General features: G+C 52.8%; 2 protein-coding genes across 3 annotated transcripts; both read right to left on the bottom strand.

Annotated features, from left to right (window-relative positions):
• Nucleotides 1–5149: 5149 nt before the first annotated feature.
• LOC129651293 (coiled-coil domain-containing protein 77-like) lies at nt 5150–8172 on the bottom strand. The gene has a single exon (XM_055580031.1). The coding sequence runs from the start codon at nt 7959–7961 to the stop codon at nt 6951–6953; it is 1011 nt and encodes a 336-aa protein (XP_055436006.1). The 5' UTR covers nt 7962–8172; the 3' UTR covers nt 5150–6950.
• A 5320-nt stretch (nt 8173–13492) lies between these two features.
• NT5M (5',3'-nucleotidase, mitochondrial) lies at nt 13493–26561 on the bottom strand. Of its 2 annotated transcripts, XM_055576299.1 has the most exons (6): nt 26104–26561; nt 24051–24134; nt 23310–23410; nt 18412–18472; nt 17131–17245; nt 13493–14208 (listed from the first exon to the last, which is right to left on the bottom strand). In XM_055576299.1, the coding sequence occupies exons 1-6, from the start codon at nt 26359–26361 to the stop codon at nt 14066–14068; spliced, it is 762 nt and encodes a 253-aa protein (XP_055432274.1). In that variant the 5' UTR covers nt 26362–26561; the 3' UTR covers nt 13493–14065. The 2 variants fall into 2 exon arrangements, with proteins under 2 accessions (XP_055432274.1, XP_055432275.1); XM_055576300.1 differs by lacking the exon at nt 24051–24134 and having other exon boundaries at nt 13499–14208.
• Between the last annotated feature and the right edge of the window lie 1035 nt (nt 26562–27596).

The following is a 27596-nucleotide window of genomic DNA, read 5'->3' as shown; positions in this document are numbered from 1 at the left end:
CAGAGCCTGGCGAACAGCAAGCACCTGATTAGCGTGCCTTGCACCCTCACTGCTCAGCGCAGGTCAGTGGGCAGCGGCATCAGGGCCTCGCGGGAAATGCAGAGTCTTGGGCCTCCCTGGGCTGCATCAGCAGCTACTTTTCAGTGGCTCCACAGGTGAGTCCCGGTCAGGTTCAAGTTTGAAAAGCATGGACAGCAGCAATAATTCTACAGCCGCTAAGGCAGGAATCTCAAATGTGAGAGCCCACCAGAAACCCCTGGAGGGCTAGGTCCACCACCAGAGTTTCTGGTTCCAGGGTCTGCGGCTAAGCCTGAAAAGAAAAGTGAAAGTCGCTCCGGCGTGTCTGACTCTTTACAACCCCATAGACTGTACAGCCCATGGAATTCTCCAGGCCAGAATACTGGAGCGGGTAGCCTTTCCCTTCTCCAGGGGCTCTTCCCAACCCAGGGATCGAACCCAGGTCTCTCCCACATTGCAGGTGGATTCTTTACCAGCTGAGCAATCAGGGAAGCGTGAGCATTCCTCACACCTTTCCAGGTAACGCTGCTGCTGCTGCTCCAGGGGCCCCACCTGACAACTGCTGCTCTGGGGTCTGAGACGGGCCCCACCTGCCCCAGGAAGGGGAGGCTGAGCACCCGAGGCCTTGGGCACCAGTGGTCTCAGCCCAGCTACACATGGAGGTGGCACCTTCACCGTTTCCCACGCGGGGCCCCACTGCCCACCAGCTGCCTGGAGTCCCAGCTGGGCTTTCTGCATTCAGCCAGAAGGGAGACACTTGGGTGCTGCCCAGAGGGAGCCCTGTCTGCAGGACTTTCTCCTTCTCGGGGAGGGAGAGAGCCAAGTGTAATGCCCCTAGTGCCGGGACGCAACCAGGGCCTCACACTGCAGCATCCAGTCCTGCCCAGGTCTGGGCCCTGGGCAGAGGTGGAGAAGCAGTTCCCCCCACGTGCAGCCCCTCTGGGTTCCAGACATTAAAGGGAGTTGGGGTGGCAGGGACCCTGGGACAGAGTGAGCCAGAGTGGGCTGAGCTGGGCCTGACACCTCTGGGCTCCACCTGCCCAGCAGCTCAATGACCCTCAGACCGCCTCTCCAGCCCACCCGTTAACAGCTCCCACCTGGAGCTGCTCTCTTGCCTGGATTGTTGGGAGTTTTTCCTCTTTATAGAACAATTTATATTAAGCAGACTCTAAATAGAGCTCTTTAGGATGGGGTTCAGTTTAGGCCGCCCTAAGTTTAATGGGCTGTGGGGGAGGGGTCTGTGCTAATTGCCTCTCAGGCCACTCTATGGCCAGGGTCATTATTCTTGCAGTCGTCCATGACTGGTTTCTCCAGGCCTGACCACTTGCTCCCAGTGGCCCGTCCCCGCCTTTTTCTGGAAGGTCAACGTCTCTGAGCTCAGATCCCCGCTGGTCCCTGCAGGCCTCTCTCAGGTCACAACACTCTGTGGGGGAGCTGCTGGCTTCCTGGAAGGCAAAGCGGACATAATGAAAAGGGAGGTGCCCGGGGCTGGGAGGTGGAACACAGGCAGGAGGATGGAGTCCTCTGTGTAAATAAATAAAAACCAGGCTTTGGGATAGAGACACACTCATTCATGCAGCCCCTGTGGGTGCTTCAGAAAAGACACCTCTTTCTCCCTAGTGCAGCTTGGTAGGAACACTCAGGCTGATCTCAGCTCCCCCTGTTCCACCGGCCGGGCAAGTCTTGCAGTGTGCAACCTGAATGACTGCTCAAGGAGGCCTGTGGGCACTCTGCCTCTCCTCCTGGCAGTGCTGGGGCCCATTAGGGACCATGAACTCATCAAGTGCTCTCGCTGACTGTGTGCTGGGGAGACAGTGAGAACAGCCTGTGCATTTCAGACCCACTCTGTTGGCGGAAGCGGACAAGAAAATCATCACTTGAGAAACAAGATGACGGTGTGATGCCAGAGGAAAACAGCAGGAGTGGAAGCAAGGCAGGCCAAGGGCGCGCCAAGGGCACGGTCAGCAGTGCTGTGGTTTCATCCTCTGCAGCCAGGAAGATAGTGCTCTCCTGGGCTCCAAGGACAGTCGCTATTACACTGCCTCTCAGAGCCCCCAGGGCTGCCCCTCGGTGAGACTCATGGCTTGAGGAGAGGAGGGGGCCAGGAAGAGACCCCCAGCTGCTCCCTCCCTCGCTTGCTCTCTGACGGATCCTCCCACGGAAGCCAGAGGCCCAGGAAGGGTCCATGTCCAGGACCACAGCAGTGGACGGGGTGCATGCTAAATCTAGGGGGACAAACACCGTTAACCTCATTTTGGAAATGAAGAAACAAAACAAAAAAGACACGAAGGCTCACAGTGGACATAAGCACTGGTCCCTCTGGACCCTGGTGGCCATGCCCACTGCTCCCGCACCACGTCCTGTGGGTTGTGTGTCTGGCCGAACTCAGACCAGGCGCAGGAGCCTGGCAGCCAGGGGCTCAGGGAAGCACACTTCCGTCTTCCCCGTGCGAAAGTCTCCTGACCTGGGAAGGATGCTCAGAAGTGCCAGTCAGCCCGAGTGGCTGGTGTTGGCCCCGTGGAGGGAGGCCTGGGCTGTCTGGGCCACGACGAGGGAGCAGGATCAGTGCTTGCAGAACTGGAACCCGGGTCTCGAACCTGCCTCCCTCCACCCCTGCAGGGAATAGTTCTTGAATCAATCAAGTGGAGTGGGAAGCCACTCACCCGAACATCTCTTTTTCACAAGGCAGAAACCAAGGCACAGATGGGAAGGGGCTTGGCGGGGACACAAGCGGGTGAGGGGTGAAGCGGGCTGGGCCCTTGGGTGGGGCTGGGGGGCAAAGCATAGGGTGCCGTTCGGTGAGACAGAATGCAGGTGTTATCCTGCTTTCTGAACAAAACAGCTGGCACCCGGCTTTTACATTTTTAATTTTTGTGTGTGTCTTTTAAAATGTTTTCGTCAGCCATCCCCACGGCTGTAAAAATAGAGCTGCACAGACGCAGACGAGGCTAAGCCGGGAGCCAGCCTGAATATTCAGCTGGAGGGCACAGTGCTGAGGAAAGCAGTGAAACCTGATGAATTAAGCAATGTCCCCAAGCTGGGCTGGCTGCCCATTTCCACTTCCTGTGGCCTGGGAGCCAGGGCAGGGGAGCCCCTGATGGAAAGGAAATACACTTGGTTTCTGGGTTCCAAGCTGAGTAAGCTTGCCTCCTCCAGGAAGCCCTCCAAGTTTTCAAGAAGTTGCTTCACCTCTCAGGAGAGCCTGGAAGACCTATTTCCTTATTGTCAGTGTTTAGCTCCTGAAAGTACACCCCTTGCCATCTGGAAGGCATCCCCTGGGGAGGCTGCTCTCCCCCTCCCAGGAGTTCGGGGTTAAAGCAGGAACACAGATCCTTCAGCCTTACCTAATCCTTGACAGCTTGGTTGCTTGATCTGAACACCTATTTATCCTCCTGGCAGATTTCCCCAGGCACTGACCCGGACTAGCACCAGGCACTGATGAGGCTGAGGAAGGCGGCCAGTTACCCAGGAGACGTGTACAGTCACCCAGGGGAGCCGGGTGCGGGGTTCACTGGTATAGCAGGACCTTGGGCTAGCGGTTCGAGGACAGCAACAAGCTGAGGTTAGGGCAGGTGGAGGCCATCTGTGCTCACCTGTCTCCTGCCCCACCCGCTCCCGACCCTGTCTACACTCGCAGCCACCCAGGTCTTCTTGTTTCAGCCTTCCTGCCCTGGGGCTTCAGGCTTCCCTGGTGGCACTAGTGGTAAAGAACCCACTCCAATGTAGGAGCCATAATGAGACCCAGGTTCCATCCCTAGCTGGGGTAGATCCCCTGGAGGAGGGCCTGGCAACCCACTCCAGTATTCTTCCATGGAGAGAGGAGCCTGGCGGGCTACAGTCCATAGGGTCGCAGAGTCAGACACGACAGAGCAATGAACGCATACACAACTTAAAAAAACAAAATACAACCCAAGCCACATCATCTGGCCCCCGGCTGATGGCTTCTGGTCGCTCTGTTGCCTTGGAGGCTCCTTGCGGGGACCGAGCTCCATCTTCCACCCAGAGTCACATAGGAGAGGCTGGACCCCCGAGGTGAGAGCAGTTGCCCACCGGCGGAAGGACCACGGGTGACTCAGGACTTATTTGTGAAACGACAGTGTTAGACTAGAGACAGGATCTCTGGAGAGTCCGTCTTTTCTCTCTGAATGTCCTGTCCTGACCTGCGGGTGTGCCAGAAGGGCCTGGGCAATCAATCCAGGGCCTCTTGGCCCCAGGGGAGTCTTTCCCCACCCCCATCCACCCCCATGCCTGGCTCTTGGAGTCCCTTGTTTCCAGTTCTAGGAAGAATCCCAATGTGTGAGTCAGGGGTTCTTAAAGTTTTCTAGGTCACAAACTTCTTAGAGGGTCAGCTGAGACAGCCAGCTCTCTCCCCAGAGGGACCGGAGCAGCGTCAGAGCAGCTCTCACGGTGGTTCATGCTCCCCCTGGGGCTTCGCAATTCCTGGCTGTGTGGGCCGCTGATGGGTCCAGGTCCTGACCCTGGCCCTGCTGTGATTCCCTAGACCTGTGTGCAACTCAGGCTTCCCATCCGCAAAGCGGGTGTCGGGAGTGGCTCACGGAAAGCTCAGGGGCTGCTTGGCGGAGGTTGGCACATCTGGACTCACAGGCAAGCCTTGCTCCCTCCACCCCTGATGCCGCCTTCCCCCTCCCTCTGTCCCCTCTTACTGGCCCCACTGCCCTGGCTATGGTTTCTGCACAAGAGGATGCGATCTGACCGGTCTGCTGAGCTCAGCCACAGGTTTCTCTCCCTTTACTAAGGAGATGGTTTATTGTCTCCAGAATAACTAGCTCCTGCTGTGGTCCGCACCTGGGCTAGAAAAGAATTTCCAGAATGAGAGTGTAGGGGTGTGTGTATATGCTCAGTTGTGTCCGACTCACTGCGACCCCATGCACTGTAGCCCATCAGGCATTCTCCAGGCAAGAACACTGGAATGGATTGCCATTCCCTTCTTCAGGGGATCTTCCTGACCCAGGGATCGAACCTGTGTCTACTATCAGCAAGCAGATTCTTTACCACTGAGCCACCTGGAAGACCAGGTGGGAGGCGCTGTTAGAATAGCCGGCCAGCTTAAGGGAGAGCCGAACCCTTCCACAGGCTAGCAACCAATTTTTATAGCTTCAAGACAGAGTAAATTCCTGCTGGAAGGGTGGCATTAGGTGATTATTAGGAGGCTATAGGGTGGGTCCCTTGGACTGCAAGGAGATCCAACCAGTCAATCCTAAAGTAAATCAGTCCTGAATACTCATTGGAAGGACTGAAGTTGAAGCTGAAGGTCCAATACTTTGTCCAACTGATGCGAAGAACTGACTCATTGGAAAAGTCCCTGAAGCTGGGAAAGACTGAAGGCAGGAAGAGAAGGGGAAGGCAGAGGATGAGATGGTTGGATGACATCACCGACATGAGTTTGAGCAAGCTCCGAGAGTTGGTGACGGACAGGGAAGCCTGGCATGCTGCAGTCCATGGGGTCGCAAAGAGTTGGACACAACTGAGTGAACTGAACTAATAGAGTGGGTAATAGTGGGTATTTTACCTAATATGGGGTCAGGGAACTGGCCGGTTTAGGTCCAGAGGCTCATGGCAACAGTTGCTATGAGGCTTGGAACTGAGGTTTTTGCCAGAGGTTTTTGTCATGTGACCTTATAACAACAGGGCTCCACAGCTTCAGCCTTCCTTTGCCAACGTTTTGTTTTTATGACCAGTCCATCCACGTACATTTTTTTTTTTTACATTTTCCACTATGTTTTATTGAAAAATAGCTAATTTAAAATATATACATTGAAAAAAAAAAACACATGGCACTGGTAAAATACTGAATTTTTCACTCACTCTTACCAAAGTGGCATCTTTATGTTCCCAGATGATTATTTTGCTTAAGAGGAGGGTCTCTGGTGCCCTCTGGTGACACTTCTTGAGGCTGCTGTCCAGAAAGGAATAAGAGCCCCTCAGCTTAGGGCTGAGAGAATAAAGGACAGTTCATGTCTGACTGGCCTGTGTTCTGTGGCCTTTGCCCCCTGCCCAGGAGAAAGGCAATCTTAGTGGGAGTCTTGACCTCCTGGGGGAAGTGTTCCTCCCTTAACACTCAGCCAAGCCAACAGCAAAAATAAACACTTTGCTTTTTGTCACTGTCTTCTTAAAAACACAAAAACAAACAAAAAAAAAAAACCCCTATCATTATAAACTCCCAAATAATGTGGGAAAGTCTCTAAGTAATTCAGGTTGTAATCCAGACCAAAAAAAAAATTTAATTAATCAAAAAACCCCAGTATCAATTAACAGGACAGCAAAACCCATAAATCTTAAGATGCAAAAAAAAAAAAAAAAAGTTGATTCTTCCCCTTGTCTTCATAACAACGGACACCACTAATCTGGACAACTCTGTGCCTATGGTTTCTGGGAGTGGATGACTTTCTTGAATTTCAGGAGGCAGATCTACTCCAGACCTGTGCCATTCCTAAACTGTAACATCAGCAGAGCCTAAGTTCATTCTCTAGACCAAACACATTGGACTTGAGGTTCCTCAGTTCTCCCTGTATCTTGTGTGCCAGTCGATTGCTATCACGAACCTCACACAGAATGGCAAGATCCTGGTTTGCCTGGGCGTTGAGTGTGGCCTTATAGAGTATCTGCTCCACGTCTTTTAGTTTTTGCCTGAGAATCTTAATGTCTGTCTTAAAGCCATCTACCTCTAAGACATGCCGGGTCTCCAAGGCCTCGTAGCGCTTAGTCATGGCCTGCAGGCATCTCCCCATCTTGCTGGTGCAGTCCTTAAAGATCTCTCTCCTTGCTCCTTCCTCCTCACGAATCCGGGCCAGCTCTTCTTCCAGGGAAATGCACTGCTCTTGGTACATGCTGGACAGCCTTCTCTCTTGTATGAGCTTATCCTTTAGGGACTTAATATATTCATTTTGGTTGTGATGACTCTCATGAACTAGCTACATTTTTCCCATTTTCTCTTCTTTCTTCTTACACTGCATCCTGTATTCCTTAATCTTTGACATCAAGTGATCCTTTTCAAGCATCCAGGACTTCTCCTTATTTTGGTTTTCAAATCTGAGTTGCAGAAAGTCTTTGGTGCTCTCATAGAGCAGCTCCTGGGTGTGGTGGAGACTTCTGGTGAGCTCTGTGATTCTGTCCCGGCTTCTCTGCTGATGAACCTGCACTTCCTCGAAGCAGATCTGCCTCTCCTCCATGAGCCCTGCCACCTGCTCCCGTGAGAGCCGGGTCTGCTCCTCCAGCTGCGCCTGCAGCGCCTCCACCTGGAGGGCAAGGGTCTGGACGTCTCTCTGATGCAGCCCAGTGCTCACCTCCTTTTCTCTCCCTGCTGATTTCCGCCTGCTGCCTTTCGAGTCTGCTCTGAGAGCCGAAGACTCATTCTTTTCACGTACTTCTACAGGCTGGACAGTCTTCTGGAGAATGCTGACTTTGTTGGGAGGCTCCTTATAAAAATAGGTCACTTCTCCAGTGTCTGTTCCCACAAGAGCCAAGAGATTCTGAATCTTCTTCTTGTCTTCTAGCTCCCTGATTCTTAGGCGGTCATTTTCTGAGTAGAGGCGTAGGACGTGCTCTCGCTCCTGGAAGAGGCAGACCTGCATGTCACTCAGAGCTTTCTGCAACTCAGCAATCTCTTCCTCCCTCTGCTGCAAATCCCATTCCAGTTTATGCTGCCCCTCGCACGCTTCCCTGTACAGCTCCATCTTCTTCAGCAAGTCCTCGTTCTCTGCCTCACACTCAGACATCTTCTTCTGATAATACTCCAGAAGCTCCTGAGACGGGCAGAGGACAGCCAAGCGATCCTCCACCGAAGGCAGGGGAGTCGACTGTACAGAATCGGAGAAGGACACACCCTTCCACCTGGTGGGGCTGCTGAAGCTGCCGGCAGCCTCATGCTTGTGGACAGCTGCAGGCTTTCTGCAGACAGGGGACTGTGTCGGGGTAAAGTTCATGCTGTCCTTTCACACCTCTCCTGCCTTGTTTTCCTCCACTCCCCTAATGTACTCCGGCGTCCATGTCTTTGTTCAGGAGCTTCCCTTCAGCTGGTATACAGTTCCCTCCACTCATAATCTCACTCAATGAAATCCAATCTGCACACGATAAACTCAAGTGCCACCTCCTCCATCTCTTCCTTGAGTCACTCCATCCAAGACGAACTAGCCTGCCTGGAGCTGCAGACGCCCCATCCACGTACATTTGAAAACAATGCAATGTCTCTTTGGACTGCTTGTGTACGTATATCCCTAGTCGTGCCTCTCTGACCTGTCAGTTTGAAAAGTACTAAAACCTATCCCTAACTGAAACCGACCATTTCTCTTTATAGTTCTGTGAGTGTTTAAACATATCGAAACTATGCTGTTAGGGGAACAACATTCCATAACCTTTATTTTGCTGACAGATTGCTTCTTGCAGCCTTGAATGAATGAGTCAAACTTTGTCCCTTTTAAAGTATTCTTCCTTTGGTTTCTGTTTTGTCTGATTCTGATGTACACTCATCTATTTCCTTTGGTTAGGACTTTTTTAAGAATGTATTTTCCCTTCTGCTATGAAACTGTTCTGGGTTGTTGTCATTTATATGTGTTTCTTGAAGACAGGATTTTGTTTTTTATCTCTGGAGTTCTTTTCCTGAATAGGCATATTTAACTCATTGGTAAAGAACCCACCTGCATGCAGGAGACAATAATGAAACATGGGTTCGAACCCTGAGTCGGGAAGATCCCCCGGAGAAGCAAATGGCAACCCCCTCCAGTATTCTTGCCTGGAAAATTCTATGGACAGAGGAGCCTTAAAGGCTCCAGTCCCTGGGTTCGCAAAGAGTCAGACACAACTGAGCATACTCAACACACATACACATTTATCGCAATTGCTGAAATATTTGATCTATTCCTGGTGTCACTTTTGTTTTCTATTTCCTGTGCTTTGTTTTTCATGCATTCCTAGTATTGCTGGATTTATTTCATTTTTCCCATTTCAGTGTTTCCAATAGTTTATAAGTTATATACTCTATTTTATGGAGATTTCCCTTAACACTTTCACTCACATACTTAACCTTACGGTACCAGTACTGTACTCATTTTGAATCTGCACCTCGACAAGAGCTTTGGCATGCTTTCCTCTGTCCCATAAACTACCTCTTTTTCATAACATCTATAATTTTAGTCCCAAATTGTTACTAATCCTTAAGCAGCCAACACGTTCTTAGACTTAGCAAATTTTTATCATTCTTGACTCATCATTGTTTCTCATATTCCATTTCCTGGATTAGTTTTTCTTCTTGCCAGAGAACATCAATTAGTAGTATTTTCAAAAAGGAATTGTTTTTGATGCCATATGATCTGAGACCTCCCATGTCATCAGGAAGTGTTTTTAGTCTTACATTCAGCTGGGTATAGAACTCTGAGTGTGCAATTATTTTCCCTCAGGATTTGGAGATAATTACTACCTTTTTTTCTTGTTTCTAGTATTTGTTACATTCTCTTGCAAGTTGTCTCGTTTCTGTTTGTTAATATTTAGGCTCTAATAAAACATCAACCCCTGTCCAGTGGTAGATTCATCCTGCCTGGCCCTTGTTGCCTCTTTCAATCTTGAGTTCCAGGACATTCTCAGCTTTGGGAAGTTCCCTCCTGCAGCTTTGTCTCCTTTTGGACCAAAAAAATGAACTCTGTCCTCTGCAGCTACACCTTCGTCCCTCATCCTTTCATGCTGCGAGTCCTCGGCTTAATCACCCAATGCATCTACTTGCTCTTCAGTTGCGTCCACTAACCCTTCCAGCCCATTTATCAAGTTTCTTTGATGACCAGATTTAATTTTCCACACACTCTAGTTGGCCTTTTTGAGGGCACAGTGTAAGGCTAAGGCTCTCTGCCTAAGGCTATTGAGTATTCCTGCTCCAATTTCTTGTTTTCATCATACTAACCGCGTTCCTTCGGTATCGTTCCCTTGTTCAGGTGTCCGACGACTGTTGGTACCAGAGGTTCACCCCAGCCACACAGCCCTCCCACATGTGCAAGAGCAGAGTCACCCCTAAACATGCCCAATGTGCTGGGCTGGGGGCTCCCCACCCACCCTGGGGCCCTGCCCATCCCTTCAGCCTGGCTCCCACACTCAACCCCCCAAACACAGATGCCTGTCTTTTCTGCTTGGCCCAGGTGTGTGGGGGTTGGGGGTGATGAGGAAGAGGGCTCAGCTCACCTGGTGGCTCCCACCGAGGTGCCCTAAACAGGTGTCCTGTGAGAAGCTGGGCCCCTCGAGCCCCAGACCCCCCCTCCACCAGGCTCCCTCCTTTGCTCAGGCCCCACTGTTGCCCACATTTAAGGTGTTCCCCCAGTCTCAGGTTCACCTCCTGGAGGAGAAAGTTGTCCTGCATGACTGGGGCCTGGACCATGGCAGGGGGTGGAGCTCCAGTGCGAGTCATCCACCCTTAGGGCTCCTCTCTCCCATCCCGGCCCAAGCAGCAGTTGTGGGTGGTGGGAAGGGCATGGCCTTTGGCATTTGGGCTCCACATTCTCCCTTTCAGATTTCACAAAATTAAAATGAACTTATCTTACTCAACCTCGTGGTTAAGATGGACAACTTGGTTTGTGCCCAGCCCTCCCCCTGCTCCCAACTCTTTCCACTCGCTTAGCAGGTACTCCCACCCCCCAAGGTCTGAGTTCAGGCAGTCAGTGCTGAGGAGGTCTGAGGACACAGCCAAGGCCCGGGAGCCCTTGTTTAAGTATGAGGTCAGAGGCTCCAATGCCACCAGGGTCCAGGACGCCTGGGTCATGCGGGCAGGAAGAACCCTCAGCTCCAATCAGAGGAGTCATGCCCCCAACTTGGTCCCTGGGCCAGACCCCTGGGTGCCTCACCCTGGAAAGAACATGTCCACCTGTAAACGCATCTGAGGGCTCCTGTCTGCACCTCTGGTTCATATGGAGCCTGTGAAGGAGGGGAGCCAGGAGGTGAGGCTGCTACCGCAGAGGCCTCCAGCAGAACAGGGAGGGACACTTGAGGTGTCCCAGCTGGACCCACCTGGACCTCAGTCTACCTCCTGGTCTGTCCCTGGGGTCCAAGCCCTCTGCTTTCAGGTGCCGTCCACTCAGCAGCCGGGGTCCCCTCTGTGCATGGCCTAGGCTCTGCCCACAGTTTTCAGAACCAGGACGATGGGTCCAGGCAGGTCTGATCTGAGTGCCTGGCTCCCACCAGCCTGAGAGGTGAGAGCAGCCAGCGCTGGTTCTCTGGCGCCATCCGGTGTCCATATGTGTGAACTGCAGCTCCCGCACCGGAGGACACCACCTGCGAACTATCCTTTGCGAAGGAGGGCCGGGTAGGGAGGCAGCCTCACCAGCAGCGACCCTTTGGCCCCACGTCTCTCATGATAAGAACCCTTATCACTTCCAGTCTCTTTAGGCCCCAACCTGTGGGTCCAAGCCAGCACTTCAGAATCAAATCAATGATTTTTTTTTTTTTTTTTCACCAAAATTGCCAACAAGGCCAAGGTGTTGGCTGGGGAGGTGATTGGTTCCCGTTTCTACGAACTTCTATCCTTAAGCATTTCTATCATTCGTCCCAGCGTGGCCCAGTCTTTTGAGGCAAGCAGCTGTGTGAGCCTGCAGGCCTGCACCCTCCTCTCTGAGGCCCGGCCCCTGGGACAGAGCAGCTCTGGACAAGAGCCTACAAAAGCCTAGCCAATGTAGCTGCTGGGGCCCCTCGTTCCCTCGGGCACAGTGCTGGGGAGACAGCAACCTGATTCCCCACAAGGTCAGGGGGTGGCTGTGTGCAGGAAACCCTCTAAATGGAAAATGGACATGAGACACAGGAGTGATACACCCCAGGAACTGGGAGGCACAGGGCATCTGGGGGTGAGGGGCGTCTGGGGGTGCTGGGAGTCTGGGGGTGTGGGGCATCTGGGGGTGCTAGGGCATCTGGTGGGGCTCAGGCACAGGCCAAGGTGCCTGGGACCTGCGCACATGCCTGATGCAGAAGCAGAGTGATGATGTCTCAGCCACTTGGAGGTCGTAAGCATGATGGGTGTCTGCGGCTTGTGGCTGAGACAGGATTCCTGCTGGCCAGGCAGGCTGGACACTGTCCTCAGCTCAGTGGACACCCAGGGTCCAAGCTTGTCCACGGTGGCCAGGGGGATGGGTGGGAGCTGCTGCTCCAGGAGCCCAGAAGTGGGCTTAGGAGTCCTTCCTTCTCTTCCTTCCCCGAGGTTGCCTGTGCCCCCAGTAATCACTGGCACCCCATCACCACATGCACACGCACATGCGCACACATACCCGCGTCCATTTCAATAGGTTGTGCTGCCACTAGGTGGCCAAGTCAGGACCAGTGCCCTGGGTTCCTGTCGGAGCCTTCCAAGTCCACTGTTCTGGATGCCAGGGCTCTGGCCACAAGGGGTCCAGCCACTGGGGCTCTGGTCACCGCACCTTCCCCCACCTTGTGTCACTAAGCACATCCATTTCCTCCACCGAGCAGCAATACTGTGGAATAAATGTCCCTGTTTTCTGCAACTCTTTTTCATGGGGGCTGACCAACCCTGGAAGAGGCTCAGAGATATGTGGTTTGGCCCAGGTCCCAGCAAGTTGGTGGCAAACCAGGCCCTACCCTCCTGGCTCCCACTTCCCGGCCCCTTCCGCAGCCTCTCCTCTGCGGCCTCTGGGGGGCTGAGCTCGCCCCAGCCCTGCTTGCTGGGTGGCCTGGGCTCACCTGGAACCTCTCTGAGCCCTGGACTCCTGGGCTGGTTGTGGGCAAGACCAAAAGTATAAACACACTAAAACTCAGCCATGCAGGCTCATGTTCATTTTTCACTGTCTGTTGTTGTTTGGTCACTCAGTCATGTCCGACTCCTCATGACCTCATGGACTGTAGCACACCAGGCTTCCCTGTCCCTCTCTACCTCCCAGAGTTTGCCCAAACTCATGTCCATTGAGTCAGTGATGCCATCCAACCATCTCATCCTCTGTTGACCTCTGGTATGCCTCTTACACTCCCCCAACCCCACATAAAGTGTTGCAAGCCACGGGAAGCGTTATGAGGCCACATAAAGGTCACGTCAGTGTGCAGGACGCGGTGACACTGGGGTGGGTCCCAACTGGGAAAACTGACCCAGAAAGTGGAGAAACACCCTGAGTCTTTCTGCCCAAACCTGGAGCTTCTGCTCCTCCCAGGGGCTCTACATCTTGAACCCAGAATATCTACAACGTTTTCAAGGGGTCAGTCTCCACTCTCCATGGAGCTGAGGCATTTTGAGATCACGTGATGGAGCCCCAGAACCCTCCTGGTCAGGACCCACCTGCCGCTTTCCTCTCCTTCCTCCTGGCCATCTTAGGCCCGGAGCCCGAGGGGCAAGCAGGGGGTTCCTGGAGGGCAGCTGTGGGGAAGACAGCAGGAGTGGATGAGAAAGCGCAGGCAGGGGTGGCTGCTTAGGGGGCTGCTTCCCACTCGGGGACATCATGGCTGCCAGCATGGCCACCTCCACCAGATCAGGGTCTGTCATCCCTGACTCCATGCAGCCCATGGCGAGGCAAACCTGCCAAGCTGTGTCTCCCACCGCCTCTCACCTCTTAGCTCCCAGCTCGACACCCAGGGACCAGACGCAGAGGACCTTGGGGTGGGGACTGAGAACAGCATTTATTGTTCACGCCTCCAGTGAACACCCAAAGCTTGTGAACCCCCAGGTTGGAGTGGGGGCCGAGCCCTCCAGCCAGAGGCCGGGCTGTGAGGTCCCCTGCACGGACCCAGCATGACCTGGAACTCGCACCATGTTGCTGAATCCAGGCGGGTCCCTGGGCGAGACCCCACTGGGTGTCAGGCAGGCGGCAGGGGCTGAGGTTCAGAGGGGCTGCTCGACCATCTGCTCCTGCATCGTCCTCAGACCAGGTAGCTGCCGGCAGGGAGGGGGCTTCCCTGAGGGAGGGGAGGACTGCCCCACCGAACAATGCCCCAGCTCCTCCCAGACCAGAGGCCTGAGGTCGGCCTGGGTGCCTGGAGTCCTGTCCAGGCCCCTGGGCCCGCCCTGCACTGAGGTCCGTGGAGGGCCCGGCCAGGCATATACAGGGCCAGGGCTCAGCCCAGCTCAGTGGGGCCGCTTGCTGTCCAGAATCGCCCTCCAGTCATCTGCCCACGAGTGCAGCCTGCGGCTGGGGGGCTGCAGCTGTGTGTGGCGGTTGTGACAGGCTGTGAACAGGACGTGCTCCCAGCTGGGATTTGGCTCGGCCCCTGGGGGAGAGAGCAGCACCTCAGGCCCGTGGCAGGAGCCCCAGGGGGGTCACAGCAGCCCACTGGATGAGGACCCCCTTGCAGCCCTGGACCCCAACACAGGTGCTCATTGGAGGCTGACCCTCGAGATGTCCGCCTGACCTGCCCCCGTGCCCAGGCATCCTGCCCCCATGCCCAGGCCAGCTTTGTCACCAGCTGTTGACCGTGGGCCCCGCAAGTCCCTGAAGCTTCAAGTCCCTCGTGTGGATTCCACTTTCTGGACGCTAATGGGGGTAGAGATGAGGATGTTTCCCCAGCCAGTTCCAAAAATAATCAGGGAAGGAATATTTCAGATTTTCCCACTGAGGTGTCCAGGAGAATAGGATTTAACCCCGAAACTGCTGACGAACACCAGCAGGGGCGCATCTGCCAGAGCATGCAGGCAGAACCAGGAGATAAAGAAGCCGAATCTGGTGGATGCTGTCTGAGCTCCTAGATTCAGCCACACCTGAAGCCCTCCCAAGAAGAAGAAATGTAAAAAGGCAAAATGGTTGTCTGAGAAGGCCTTACAAATAGCTGAGAAAAGAAGAGAAGCAAAAGGTAAAGGAGAAAAGGAAAGATATACCCATCTGAATGCAGAGTTTCAAAGAATAGCAGAGAGAGATAAGAAAGTCTTCCTAAGTGATCAATGCCAAGAAATAGAGGAAAACAATAGAATGGGAAAGACTAGAGATCTCTTCAAAAAAATGTGAGATACCAAGGGAACGTTTCATGCAAAGATGGGCTCGATAAAGGACAGAAGCAGAAGATACTAAGAAGAGGAAGCAAGAATACACAGAAGAACTATACAAAAAAGATCTTAATGACCCAGATAACCACGATGGTGTGATCACTCACCTAGAGCCAGACATCCTGGAGTGTGAAGTCAAGTGGGCCATAGGAAGCATCACTACGAACAAAGCTAGTGGAGGTGATGAAATTCCAGCTGAGCCATTTCAAATCCTAAAAGATGATGCTGTGAAAGTGCTTCACTCAATATGCCAGCAAATTTGGAAAACTCAGCAATGGCCACAGGACTGGAAAAAGTCAGTTTTCATTCCAATCCCAAAGAATGTTCAAACTACCACACAATTGCAGTCATCTCACATGTTAGCAAAGCAATGCTCAAAATTCTCCAAGCCAGGTTTCAACAGTACGTGAACTGTGAACTTCCAGATGTTCAAGCTGGATTTAGAAAAGGCAGAGGAACCAGAGACCAAATTGCCAACATCCCTTTGATCACAGAAAAAGCAAGAAAATTCCAGAAAAACATCTACTTCTGTTTCATTGACTACGCTAAAGCATTTGACTGTGTGGATCACAACAAACTGTGGTAAATTCTTAAAGAGATGAGAATACCAGATTGTCTTACCTGCCTCCTGAGAAATCTGTATGCAGGTCAAGAAGCAACAGTTAGAAGTGGACATGAAACAACGGACTGGTTCCAAATTGAGAAAGGAGTATGTCAAGGCTGTATATTGTCATCCTGCTTATTTAACTTATATGCAGAGTACATCATGTGAAATGCCAGGCTGGATGAAGCACAAGCTGGAATCAAGATTGCTGGGAGAAATATCAATAGCCTCAGATATGCAAATGACAGCACCCTTATGGCAGAAATCAAAGAGGAACCAAATAGTCTTTTGATAAAAGTGAAAGAGGAGAGTGAAAAAACTGGCTTAAAATTCAACATTCAGAAAACAAAGATCATGGCATCCGGTCCCATCACTTAATGGTAAATGGATGGGGAAACAATGGAAACAGTGACAGATTATTTTCTTGGGTTCCAAAATCACTGCAGATGGTGGCTGAGGCCATGAAATTAAAAGATGCTTGCTTCTTGAAGAAAAGCTATGACAAACCTAGATGCATATTAAAAAGCAGAGACATTATTTTACCAACAAAGGTCAGTCTAGTCAAAGCTATGGTTTTTCCAGGAGTCATGTATGGACGTGAGAGTTGAACCATAAAGAAAGTCGAGCACCAAAGAATTGATTCTTTTGAACTGTGGTGTTGGAGAAGACTCTTGAGAGTCCCTTGGACTACAAGGAGATTCAACCAGTCAATCCCAAAAGAAATCCGTCCCGAATGTTTATTGGAAGGACTGATGCTGAAGCTGAAACTCTAATACGCTGGTCACCTGATGTGAAGAACTGACTCATTAGAAAAGACCCTGATGCTGGGGAAGATTGAGGGCAGGAGGAAACGGGGACAATAGAGGAAGAAGTGGTTGGATGGCATCACCGACTTGATGGACATGAGTTTGAGCAAGCTCTGGGAGTTGGTGATGGACAGGGAAGCCTGGCGTGCTGCAGTCCATGGGGTTGCAAAGAGTTGGGCACTACTGAGCTACTGGATTGAACTGAACTGAACTGAAGCCCTCCCACGTTAGCTTTTCAGTTTGGTGAACCAATCATTCCCCCTCGCCTTAATAAGCAAACTCAAGGTTTGTTTATTTTGGGGGGAGGGGGACACCCATAAGCAAAAGGGAAAAATACAGCTCCTAAACCACCTTCAACTACAGAAATTAGGTTTTGCTTTCCTGGTTTACATACTAGATTCAGTCCAAATTACTTTTGAGGAAAAAAGAAAGGATTCTGTTGCTAAAAAGAAATGTTTGGCAGCCAGAGTCTGGCCCTCATTTAACAGGAAGGCAAGGCTTCAAGGTGTATGGTGACGCGATCAAGGCTGCCCCAGTGCATTACCCCTGGGCTGGACCACTCTCCCTGACTCCCTGGGGGTGTGTGTGGGGAAGAAGCTTGTCTCCCTGAAAGGGAGGAGGCTCAGCTCAAGGTTCAAGGCTGGACAGGATGCCTCACACAGATCTGGTGACTATGGGGCTGGGGGATGGGCACTCGGGTTGGGGCCCCCATGCCTGCCCCTCCCCTACTTCAGGCCACTTGCCTGTGATGTCCACCCGGTCGTCTATGAGGAGGTCAGCAGAGACCACGGTCTTGTCTCTGGTCAGCACAATCTGCTCCAGGAAGTCAGGGCCAAAGTGCTTCTCCACCCAGGCATACTGGAACGAGAGCGGGCCAAGAGGAGGGGGGGCTATGAGGCCAGGGCGCTGCCAGGGAGACTACCCACGTGCAGGGGACCACAGAGCCGTCCCAGTCCACAGCTACAAAGTGGTAGTACCGCGGCTCTGACCAAACACCCCAACCCAGCTCAGGTCCCCCATGCACCCTGCAAGGCTCCAGCCCAAGGAAAAGGGGTGCAACCCTTAGGTGCGTCGTCCCTTCCAGAAGCCCTGACCAGTCTGCCTTCCAGCCCTACCTGAGCTTTGGTCTGGAGGCCACATGAGAACTGGACCCACAGTGGGAGTGGGTGTGCGGTGCCAGAGCCAGGGGTACAGGTGTGTCTGGTGGCTCCCCCAACACCCTGCTCCGAGTGACCTTCCCCAGCAGATGGGGAACCCGCACAAATGGCCCACTTCTCTTAAAGCCCCTCCACGGTCACAAAGTAACACGAACATCCCAGAATAACTGGGTGCTGTTAGGTTTACAAAAAGGCTCCACAAGGCTGTCTCCTTGCCAAGCTGGGTGAGAACAAGCTGACATCTGGGCCATCCAGGACTCGGACACTCCAGGCCTGGATTTGCTTAAAAACCCTTCAGAGGCCTTGGGGTGCCTGTTGCTTGAAGCCCAAACCACTGGTTCTGTAAAGGCCCTGCCTTTCAGCCTCTCCCTCCCCCTCCTGTTTCTGCCCCTGTGCCTCCCCCAGGTCTCTTGGCCTTTGCTCAGCTGTCCCACCACTTACAACTGGTCTTCCCAGTTCCTCCCTTCCCCAGGGAGCCAGCCTGGGCTTCTGGACTTCCTCCCTGCTGGACCACAGAGCCTGGGACACCTGTCTCTTTTCCTGCCGTGCTGTCCTTAGCTCCCAAGAGCAGAGAGAGGCATTTTTAAGCCCCAGATGCCCAGTGTTATAGCAGGGGCCTGGTAACTGTTTCCTGAGTGACAAATGTAGTTACTTTTTTATTGCTAAAGTAATGGCTAATCAAAGAGATTTTGAAAAATCAAGAAAAGTCAGAGAAACATCTATAGTTGACAGAATTTCCTTCCTTCTTTTTTATAACGTTTGGGAGGAGGCCCCGGCCCAGACCCCCAGGCGGGCTGTATGGGAGGGTCCCAGCCCTTCCCCAGGACACAGGCAAGGTGAGCAGAGGCCCCGCAGCAGGTGTCTCACCTTCTCGAAGGGACAGTACTTGTACATCTTGATGGGGCTCGTGCAAATGAAGACATCAGTGCTGGGGAGAGAGCGGTCTGGTGAGGCTGTGTGCCCACAGCCCCCCTGCCTGGGTCCGTACCTGCCCCCACCCCTCCGCCACGGCCCTGGCCACCACGTGGGACACCAGCCCGGGGCCTGCAAACCACACAGCAGCCCCCGTGCAGCCAGCCACGCAGAGGTTTGGAGCCACCACCCAGACATGACAGGAACTACTGGGGAAGGTGAGCAGCATCCAGCCAGGGAGGCTTTACAGGACAGAACCAGTTATCAGGGACATCAGGGCCCTGCTCGGCGCGGAGCCAAGAAACCTGCAAGCCAGAGTCTGGGTCAAGGGCTGGTCCTCCTGGGCCCTCAGGGACCCCTGAGGTCTGTGCTGCACCAGCGCCTCCCACAACCCCAGACCCAGCACCCACCAACAGTGCCAGCGGGTCCCCTGCCCCTTGGGTCACACCCGTGGGACACTGGGTCCCAGCTCTCTGCAAAGTGGTCCCGAGAGGTCTCAGTCAGACTGCGGCCCTGGGTGTCTCCTGCTGTGTCTCCATGGAGTTGCCTGTTCCGGACATTTCATGTTAACGGAACCCCACAGCACGTGGTCTTGTCCTTTGGGGTCGTGTTTTCAAGGGCACTGGAACTTCAGGCCTCTTTCTTGCCCAGTGACATCGCAGTGAGGCACATGCTACCAGGATGGAGGGCGCAGCTGCTTCCCCCAGGCATCGAGCTGCTGGGGACACCCGTGCTCAGGGCCTGGTGGATCTGCACCTCCATTTCTCTCGGTGCGACTGCTGGGTTGCAGCCGGCTCCACGCCCCGGGGACATGGCTGCTGAGGCAGCAGCTGCATCTGTTTCGATCCCACCATCGGTGACAAGGACTCCAAGCTCCCTCCATCCTTGGCTACACTTGTTTTTCTTGTCATAGTCATTCTGTGGGCTTCCCGCTGTAATTGTGACTCATTTCCCTAAGGACGAAAAACGCTGAGGCAAACTTCACATGCTTAGTTGCCATCTGGAGCTCTTCTTTGGAGAAATGCCAAACTCAGCACCCGAGCCCGTGGTTTTAAAACCTAAATGAGATGACACCCTTCTCTCTTCAACCACGTACACTATATCCTTCCTGCTCCACACTCGCTGAAACCTTGGTCTCCTTTGTTACCAAGTCAGCAAAACCCTTCCCCTCTGGGGCCTGTACCCCTGCCCACTCTGCACTTCACTATTCACTTCGACCCTGCAGGTCTGGGGTCAGATGTCGCCTTCTTGGAGAAGCATCTGCACCTGAACGAGCCCCTCCCGGGCAACCTCCAACACAAGCATTAGACACAAGGCTCTCCACTTGGTTATGACTCGACCCCTCTCTCCGTGCAAACTCTGGGGACAGACTGATCATCAGAATTGTCTACCCAGCTAAGATCCAGAGTGGAAGTACAGGGCCAACGCATGTCGCAAGCTGGAATGTCTGCGAAATAGAGCAGCTGAGAAAAAGCTCCAGAACCCACATTCCTCCTCTCCCACCCCCTAAAGAATCCTCAAACACATCTGCAAACTAACAAGTTCTGGGAACCCACCCCACCATGAAAAGAAACCTCTCATGGACGTTCCCCATGCTGCTTTGGCCAAAGGACACTCTTCTTGCTGCTCACCTACTAAATCCTGCCGAGTAGTAACAGCGGCAGCTAACGCTTACATTGTGCATTTTACAGGTGAAGAGACCGAGTCACAGAGAGTTTAGAAATGTACTAAGAGTCTGATTCTGGAGAAGTGGGCTCACCCTGGTTCACACTGAGCCTTAACCATCATGCAACCCAGCTCCCCAGACTACAGCTGGTAAGTATGGTCCAGACAAGAACAGAGCTTTTAAAAGCTTTATATGGGACTCCCCTGGGGGTCCAGTGCTTAAGAATCTGCCATGCAATGCAGGGGACACATGTTTGATCCCTGGTTGGGGAATGAAGATCCCACATGCTGCAGAGCAACTAAGTCTGCACACCACAACTAGAGAATCCATGTACTACGACCAGAGATCCTGCAAAATACAACCAAGACCTAAAACAGCTGGAAAAAAAAAAAAAAAAGGCTTTGGTGCAAAAGCTTTCTACACGTTCTCTGCCTCTCTGGGCTTTTGCTACAGGTGGAAGAAGTTGTATCACACTGCTCCAGTGTAAATCAAGTTCAAATCATAGACTAGAATAGAATATACTGCTCAGAGGGCCTGATGTCTATTTATCACATTAGAACCTTGAAAGCTGATGAAGTTCAAAGGCAGTTACATGGTATGTGCATACGTGCCGAGTCGCTTCAGTAGTGTCCGATTCTGTGCGACCCTATGGCCTGTAGCCTGCCAGGTTCCTCTGTCCCTGGGATTCTCCAGGGAATAATACTGGAGTGGGATGCTGTGCCCTCCTCCAGGGAATCTTCTCAACGCAGGGGTTGAACCCACATCTCTTATGCCTCCTGAACTGGCAGGTGTATTCTTTACCAACACCACCACCTGGAAGGCCAGTTACATGGCACTGCTGCTGCTGCTGCTGCTAAGTCACTCCAGTCGTGTCCGACTCTGTGCGACCCCATAGACAGCAGCCCACCAGGCTCCCCCGTCCTTGGGATTCTCCAGGCAAGGACACTGGAGTGGGTTGCCATTTCCTTCTCCAATGCATGAAAGTGAAAAGTGAAAGTGGAGTCGCTCAGTCATGTCTGACTCTTCGCGACCCCAAGGACAGCAGCCTACCAGCCTCCTCCATCCATAGGATTTTCCAGGCAAGAGTACTGGAGTGGGGCCATTGCCTTCTCCAGTTACATGGCACAACCAAGGCCAAATCACACCAAATATTTGATTTGTCATTGTGACTACTAAATTCAAGCAAAACTGTGACCAATAAAAGTTATGCAAGCCTAGAAAGAAATCCTAACATTTATGGGCAATTGACTTTTGACAAGCAAGCCAAGACCATTCCATGGAGGAAAAGAAGGGTCTTTTCAAAAAATGGCTCTGGGACAACTGGATTTCCCACATGAAAAAGAAGGAAGTAGGACCTCACACCACATGAAAAAAATTAACTCAAAATAAATCAAACACACTGAACAAAAGAGCTAAACCTATACCACTCTTAGAAGAAAACACAGGAGCAAATCTTTGTGACCTTGGGTTAGGCAAAGGATCCTTAGAGATGGCACCAAAAACACAAACAGCAAAAGAATATAACAGATAAATTTAACTACATCAAAATAAAAACTTTGGGTTCCAAAGGACACCAGCAAGAAAGTAAAACAATCATAGAATAAGAAACTGTATTTGCAAGTCATATATCTCACAAGGGACTTGTTACCCAGAATAAATAAAGAGCTCTTAAGAGTTAACAATAACAAAAACGACAAATAACCCAATTGAAAAAAAGTTAGCAAAGGATCTGAATAAACATTTATCCTAAAAGGACAGACAGCTGATATGCACACCAAAAGAAGCTGCATAGCATTTGTCTTCAGAGAAATGCAGATTAAAACCACAATGAGACACCACATCACACCCACTAGGACGGCTGGAATAAAAAAGACCACAGCTAAATAAAATAAATATATTTTTTTAAAAGAGACTTCCCCAGTGGTCCAGCGGGTAAGACTCCACCCTCCCAATGCAGGGGGCCTAAGGTTCGATCCCTGGTCAGGGAACTAGATCCCTGCATGCTGCAACTAAGACCTGGTGCAGCCAAATAAATAACAAATAAAATAAATATTAAAAAAACATAATAAAAGACTACAGCCAGGGTTGGGAGGAGGAGCTGGATCCCTTCGATATTACTACTGGGAACGCAAAACGTGCAGCTGAAAACAGTCTGGATTCAGCCCATGACCCGGCAGTTCCACTCCCGGCAGTACACACCTAGGAGAAACAAAAACAAGCAACCACAGAGACCTGTAGATGAAGGTTCACAGCAGTGTTAGTCTCCATATTTAAAAAGAAGAAACACCCCAAGGTCTACCAGTTAATGAGCAGATGGACAGAACACAGTGGGCCACAGGACTGACAGTCACTTGGCAGTGAAATGAGATGAAACGCTGATTCACCCTGGGACACAGATAAACCTGGAAACATGCTGAGTGAAAGAAGCGGCCACAGAAGGCCAGATACCATAAGAAATGTACATGAAACGTCCAGAAGAGGCAAATCCAGGGACAGGAGGCCTACTGTGGTTGCCATGGGTGGTGGGGGGAGGGCAGGAACAGGCAGCGACTGTGGATGGTCCAGGGTTTCTCTGCGGGAGATGGGGAGCGGATAGGCTGTGAAGCTGATGATGGTGATGGGTGAACACCTCTGTGACTCCACTAAAAACCACCTGGATGTGGGCTGCATGAATTACATCTCAGTAAGATGACTGTTTTTTAAGCTCTCAGAGGAGGAGCACTGTGTTACTGGATTGTGGTGGGCACTGGTTCCGGGTGCAGGGGGGGCTTCGGCTCACAGGGTCAGGCAGATGGCTCCCCCTCCTCCTGCTGCCACCTCCTCCCCATCTCTCCCAGGTCCCCATCGCACCCCTTCACACACGTGACCCTGTGTTATCACAGTCTTCCTGAGTGACGCTCTGTTCACCGCCTGCTCCCCGGCTGGACTGTAAGCTCCAGGGTTGCAGGGAACGAATCTAACAGTTGGTTCTTAGGGATTTGCTGAACAAATGAACCCAGGACACCCAGCAAAGTGCGTCAAACTAGATTCCACATTCTCCCAAGTTACCAGATGGAAGCATCTTAGCTTGCAGAGAGGCCCTGAAGGATTTACCAAGCCGGCCCATGCAGGGTGCAGGGCAAGCAGGAGGAAGACAGGCAGAGGGCACACGGGAAGGGGCGTGGACCCTGGGCCGGGACAGATTTACCTCTCCAGGTTGGCCATCTGTTTCACAGCTTCCACAGCTCCTGGGAGAGGTTCGAGGTCAAAGAAGAAGTTCTCAGACTCCCAGATGCTGATGGCCTTCTCCTGAGAAGAGGGGGAAAAAAAGCAGGTGACGCCCGGGGTCCTCAGCACCCTGAGCCCCACACCCGAGGACAGTCTTCCTGAAGGCAGGTTGGTGGAGTGGGCGTGTACTCCAGTCCCTCTCCAGGAGGGGCCCAGCTTCCACAAGGATCCGGCAGGGGCTAACTACAGGGTTCAGAAGCTGGCTTTGCTGGAGGCCCCGCCGGAGTCAGAGGGCAGGAAGACCGGCCTTCAGGAACTACGCCCTTGCCTGATTCTAAGGGCCAGAGCACCCTGGAGGCTGCAAGGGCGGGCCAGGTCCTGCCTCCATGCTGAAGCCCTCACTCATGTTCAGTAGCTGGAGGAGCTCAGGCCTTTCTGAGCCCCATGGAATGGGGGCATGGGCAGAAGGTGGGCATGGCTGCTCAACACCACCAAAGCAGCTCCTTATCTGTGCTATGTGTTGGGATGCCAATAAACAGTTTTTTTTTTTTTTTTTTTTTTTTTTTTTTTTTAAGTATTCTGCTGTTTTTAAGTTTAAAAGTCCCAAATGCAGACCCTCATTTCACATGTGAGAAAACCAAGGCTCAGAATGGGGACAAGACCGACTTAACGTCACACAGCAAAATGGTGGCTTCCAACCCACCTGGCGAGGAGTGCCCACCTTATGCTGCTGGCCACATTCAAGTCTGCAGTATGCCACTTCCTTCCAGGGCCAGGCCAAGGGGAAAGTGACAAACCCCAGCCTCTGAGAAGCAAGAAACAGATCCCCTTCAGGTCAGAAGCCCCTGGTCCCAGAACAAGTGCTTCCCCCACAGTGAGCACACAGAAGTCACACACGTTGGAGGTTAACTCGATGGATTTAAGCAAACCAGTGCTTATTGCTAACATACACTCTGTCTGGGTCTCACATTCCTCAAGTGGCAAGAACTGCCATCCCCAGGATACAAATGAGGCAGCTGGGCTTCACAGGCTGTTTTCAAAGCCACTTGAAAATTTTTTTCAAGTTCAGAACTTGAACTTGGGTCTCCTGACTCAAACGGACGCCGTGCAAGTGTGACTGGTGGAAAGCAGGCTCGAGGAGGAGTCAGAAGTGCTGGCCCTGGCGGTGTGACCTGGGGCTAACCACTGCACCTCTGACCAACACCCAGCTTCCCTCCCTACCCCCAACCTGCCCTGAAACCCTGGTCAAGGCATTTCCTCTCTCTGGGATCAGTTCAACTGTCCAACAGTGTAAGATTCTAAGTCAGTTACAATGAGCTATGCCTTCCTCTGCCCTGCTTACCCCTCGGCATGTGAAGATCAAAGGAAATACAGATAGACCCATGTTTTGTAAACCATGGATGCCTCCGTGTGTAATCTGGGTGCCTGACTGGGTGCTTTTCAGGCAGACGCTGGACCAATCGTGCCAGGGGAGACCCAGGGAGGTCCTGCTGTGAGCGGTGCTAGAGATAAGGTCACATGTGCCTCTATCAAAGCCCCGTTGCCTGCATGGTTCCCAGGAGCAAGCTCTAGGAATAGCCCTCCTTGGTGCCCCTGGAGCTCTGCTCCCAGGCCTTGGAAACCAGCAAATCATCCCCTCAGAGCCAGAGTCTGCACATGGGCGCAAGGGACTGGAAGAGTCACTGGCCTGAGAGCTGGGGGTGAGCTTCCCTTCCGCATGGTAATACGGTCCTGGGAGGAAAGAGGTACTGAGACTGCACTGTTGAGCGCCCTCTGTGAATGAACACACACAGGGCGGGGGAGGACGTCAGAGCCTGCAAAGTTACTAGGGCGTTTTTAACTGGGTATCAGGACTGGGAGGAGTCAGCACCCCAGGCTTGGGGGAAGGTCACCTTCTGAAGCGCTTGGTGTTCCTGAAGAGAAGGGGCACTTGATTTCCTTTGGAACACCGGCCCCTCCACAAACCAGAATTCTGTCAAGATGCCGTCCGTGAGTCACAGAGCTGGCACTTGTTGGGGGAGCACAGAGGACAGGACCGGATGACCTTGGCACACAGATGGACTGTTGGATCCTGGCTGCCCCTTTCACAAGGGAGAAAATCAAGCCTGCATCGGAGAGGAGGGGATGCAGGCAAGCTGGGTTACAGAATAGGCTCTCAAATCCTATCAGCTCCCCTGGCAGCCACCTCAGAAGGCCCACTGAGGGACAGCAGAAAACACTGGGCCTCTAGGTTGGTCCAGGGCAAAATCTGGCTCCTTTCACCAAGCAGTTTAAACGTACAAGCCACGCCATCTGTCTGGGAGTGAGCCTGCTATCTCCTCTCCATGCACCATGGACTCAGAGAGTAGAGCACTGCGCGAGGGGGCCTGTCAGAGCCCAGGTGCTCAGAGGGGCCGGCAGGGCCAGTGGATAAGCCAAGGAGTAGATCCAAACCCACCGTGCACTGACTCCCTGTGTGCTGTGATGTCCAGAAAGGCTCATAATCTCTCTGGGCCTAATTCTACAGGGAGCCACGCTTTGCTGTAAAAGGGCGAAAAGAATGGATGCTAAAGATGCTCATCAAATCTACGAGGAGGAGGAAACAGGAATGTGACTTGAGGCCAAGTACACCCAAAATTAAAGTCAGTTGAAGATGGAGAGTTGGATATATTACACTTTATGTACTCCTGAATTTTGAGAAGCCCTCGATGACAGCCAACAGCGTGGCCCCCCAGGACTCGGTGCTACGGGAGGCGAGCCCCAGGGCCACGCGCGCCCGGGGTGGGGATGCTCACGCTCAGCCCGGGCTGCAGACGGCCGTACTGCTCCGACACCCAGAAGCCGCGCCGGTCCTCCAGCGCGATGAAGGGCTGGTCGGGGAAGCGCGCGCGGAACTTCCTGAGGAAGCCGCCCTCGAAATCGGCCAGCACGCCGTCCATGTCCACCAGCACTCGCAGGGCGCGGCCAGCAGGCCCACCCGACGCCCAGCGCCGCCCTGCCTGCCCCGCCGCGCCGCGGGGCCTCCGCGAGCACCAGCAGCGCAGCCGGATCATGGCCCCAGGCGGGCGCTCGCCGCGGGCACCGGGGCCATGACCGCGGGAGAAGACACTGCGGGCCTGGGGGCCGGGCGCGGGGCGCGCCGGGTGCGGGGAGCGCACGGAGCGCGCGCGGCGCCGGGGGCGCGCGGGGTACGGGCGGGGGGCGCGGGGCGCGGGGCGCAAGAGCGCGCAAGCTCCGGCCCCAGAGCGAGGCTGCGGTTTCGCCGCCCTTAAAGGGACGCGCGCCGACCGAGGCGGGCCCGAGGGGCGTGGCCTAGAGGATAGTCCGGGGCGCTGGGCTGTCCCCGGGGCGTCCGCAGTCCCCGGATCTCCACTGGCACCTTCTCCTGGAACTCTGGGCCTGGGCTCCCTCCTCCAACTGCCACAGCGAGGATGGAGCAGGCCTGTGTCGCAGAGACGTTTACTGAGCCCCTAGAGCATCTCTCAGTGGAGCATATGGACGAGGTCCTGCCATCTTGGAACTTACATCTTAGAAGGGAAGATGGATAGGCAGCAAATAAGCCAAGAACACAGGCAGAAGAATTTAAGAGAGGGAACCAGAACAGGGTGATGCGCCCCCTGCTTTACAGTGACTAGCTGGAGAGAGCTGCCAGAACAGACACTAGCCTTGCAGATATCACAAAGCCTTAATAAAACTGGAGACTTTCAAATGAATCCATAAATGAATATTGTTATGTACCCTGTTATAAGTGGGTTTTGGGAGGAGGGATTTAAAATCTTTTATTGTCACTCTGGTTGAAAAAGAGACAGTTACTATTGTTCTGCTGCTAAGTTGCTTCAGTCGTGTCTGACTCTGCGCGACCCCATAGAGAGCAGCCCACCAGGCTCCGCCGTCCATGGGATTCTCCAGGCAAAAGTACTGGAGTGGGGTGCCATCGCCTTCTCCTTACTATTGTTATAGACAAACGATATTCAACAGACACACCAGGATCCTTCTCATTAACATTCTAGCCACACTAGCATTTTCTCTATTCCAGAAACACCAAATTTTATCTGGGTCTTAAGACTTTGGCATACATTTATTCCTCTCTCTGAAACTCTCTGCCCAAGATCTCTTTTTTATTTATTGTATTTGTGTGACTGCCTTGGGTCTTAGTTGTGGCACCTCGGAGTCTTAATTGCATCTTGTGGGATCTTCTGTTGTGGCATACCAGCTCTGGAGCTTCCGGGCTTAGTAGTTGGCCATGCTCAGTTTTAGTTGCTCCGGGTCATGTGGGACCTTAGTTTCC

Source organism: Bubalus kerabau, chromosome 4, assembly GCF_029407905.1.
Source record: "Bubalus kerabau isolate K-KA32 ecotype Philippines breed swamp buffalo chromosome 4, PCC_UOA_SB_1v2, whole genome shotgun sequence".
NCBI lineage: Eukaryota > Metazoa > Chordata > Mammalia > Artiodactyla > Bovidae > Bubalus > Bubalus kerabau.
The sequence above is the reverse complement of the archived record's forward strand: the minus strand, read 5'-3'. Positions and strand labels throughout refer to the sequence as shown.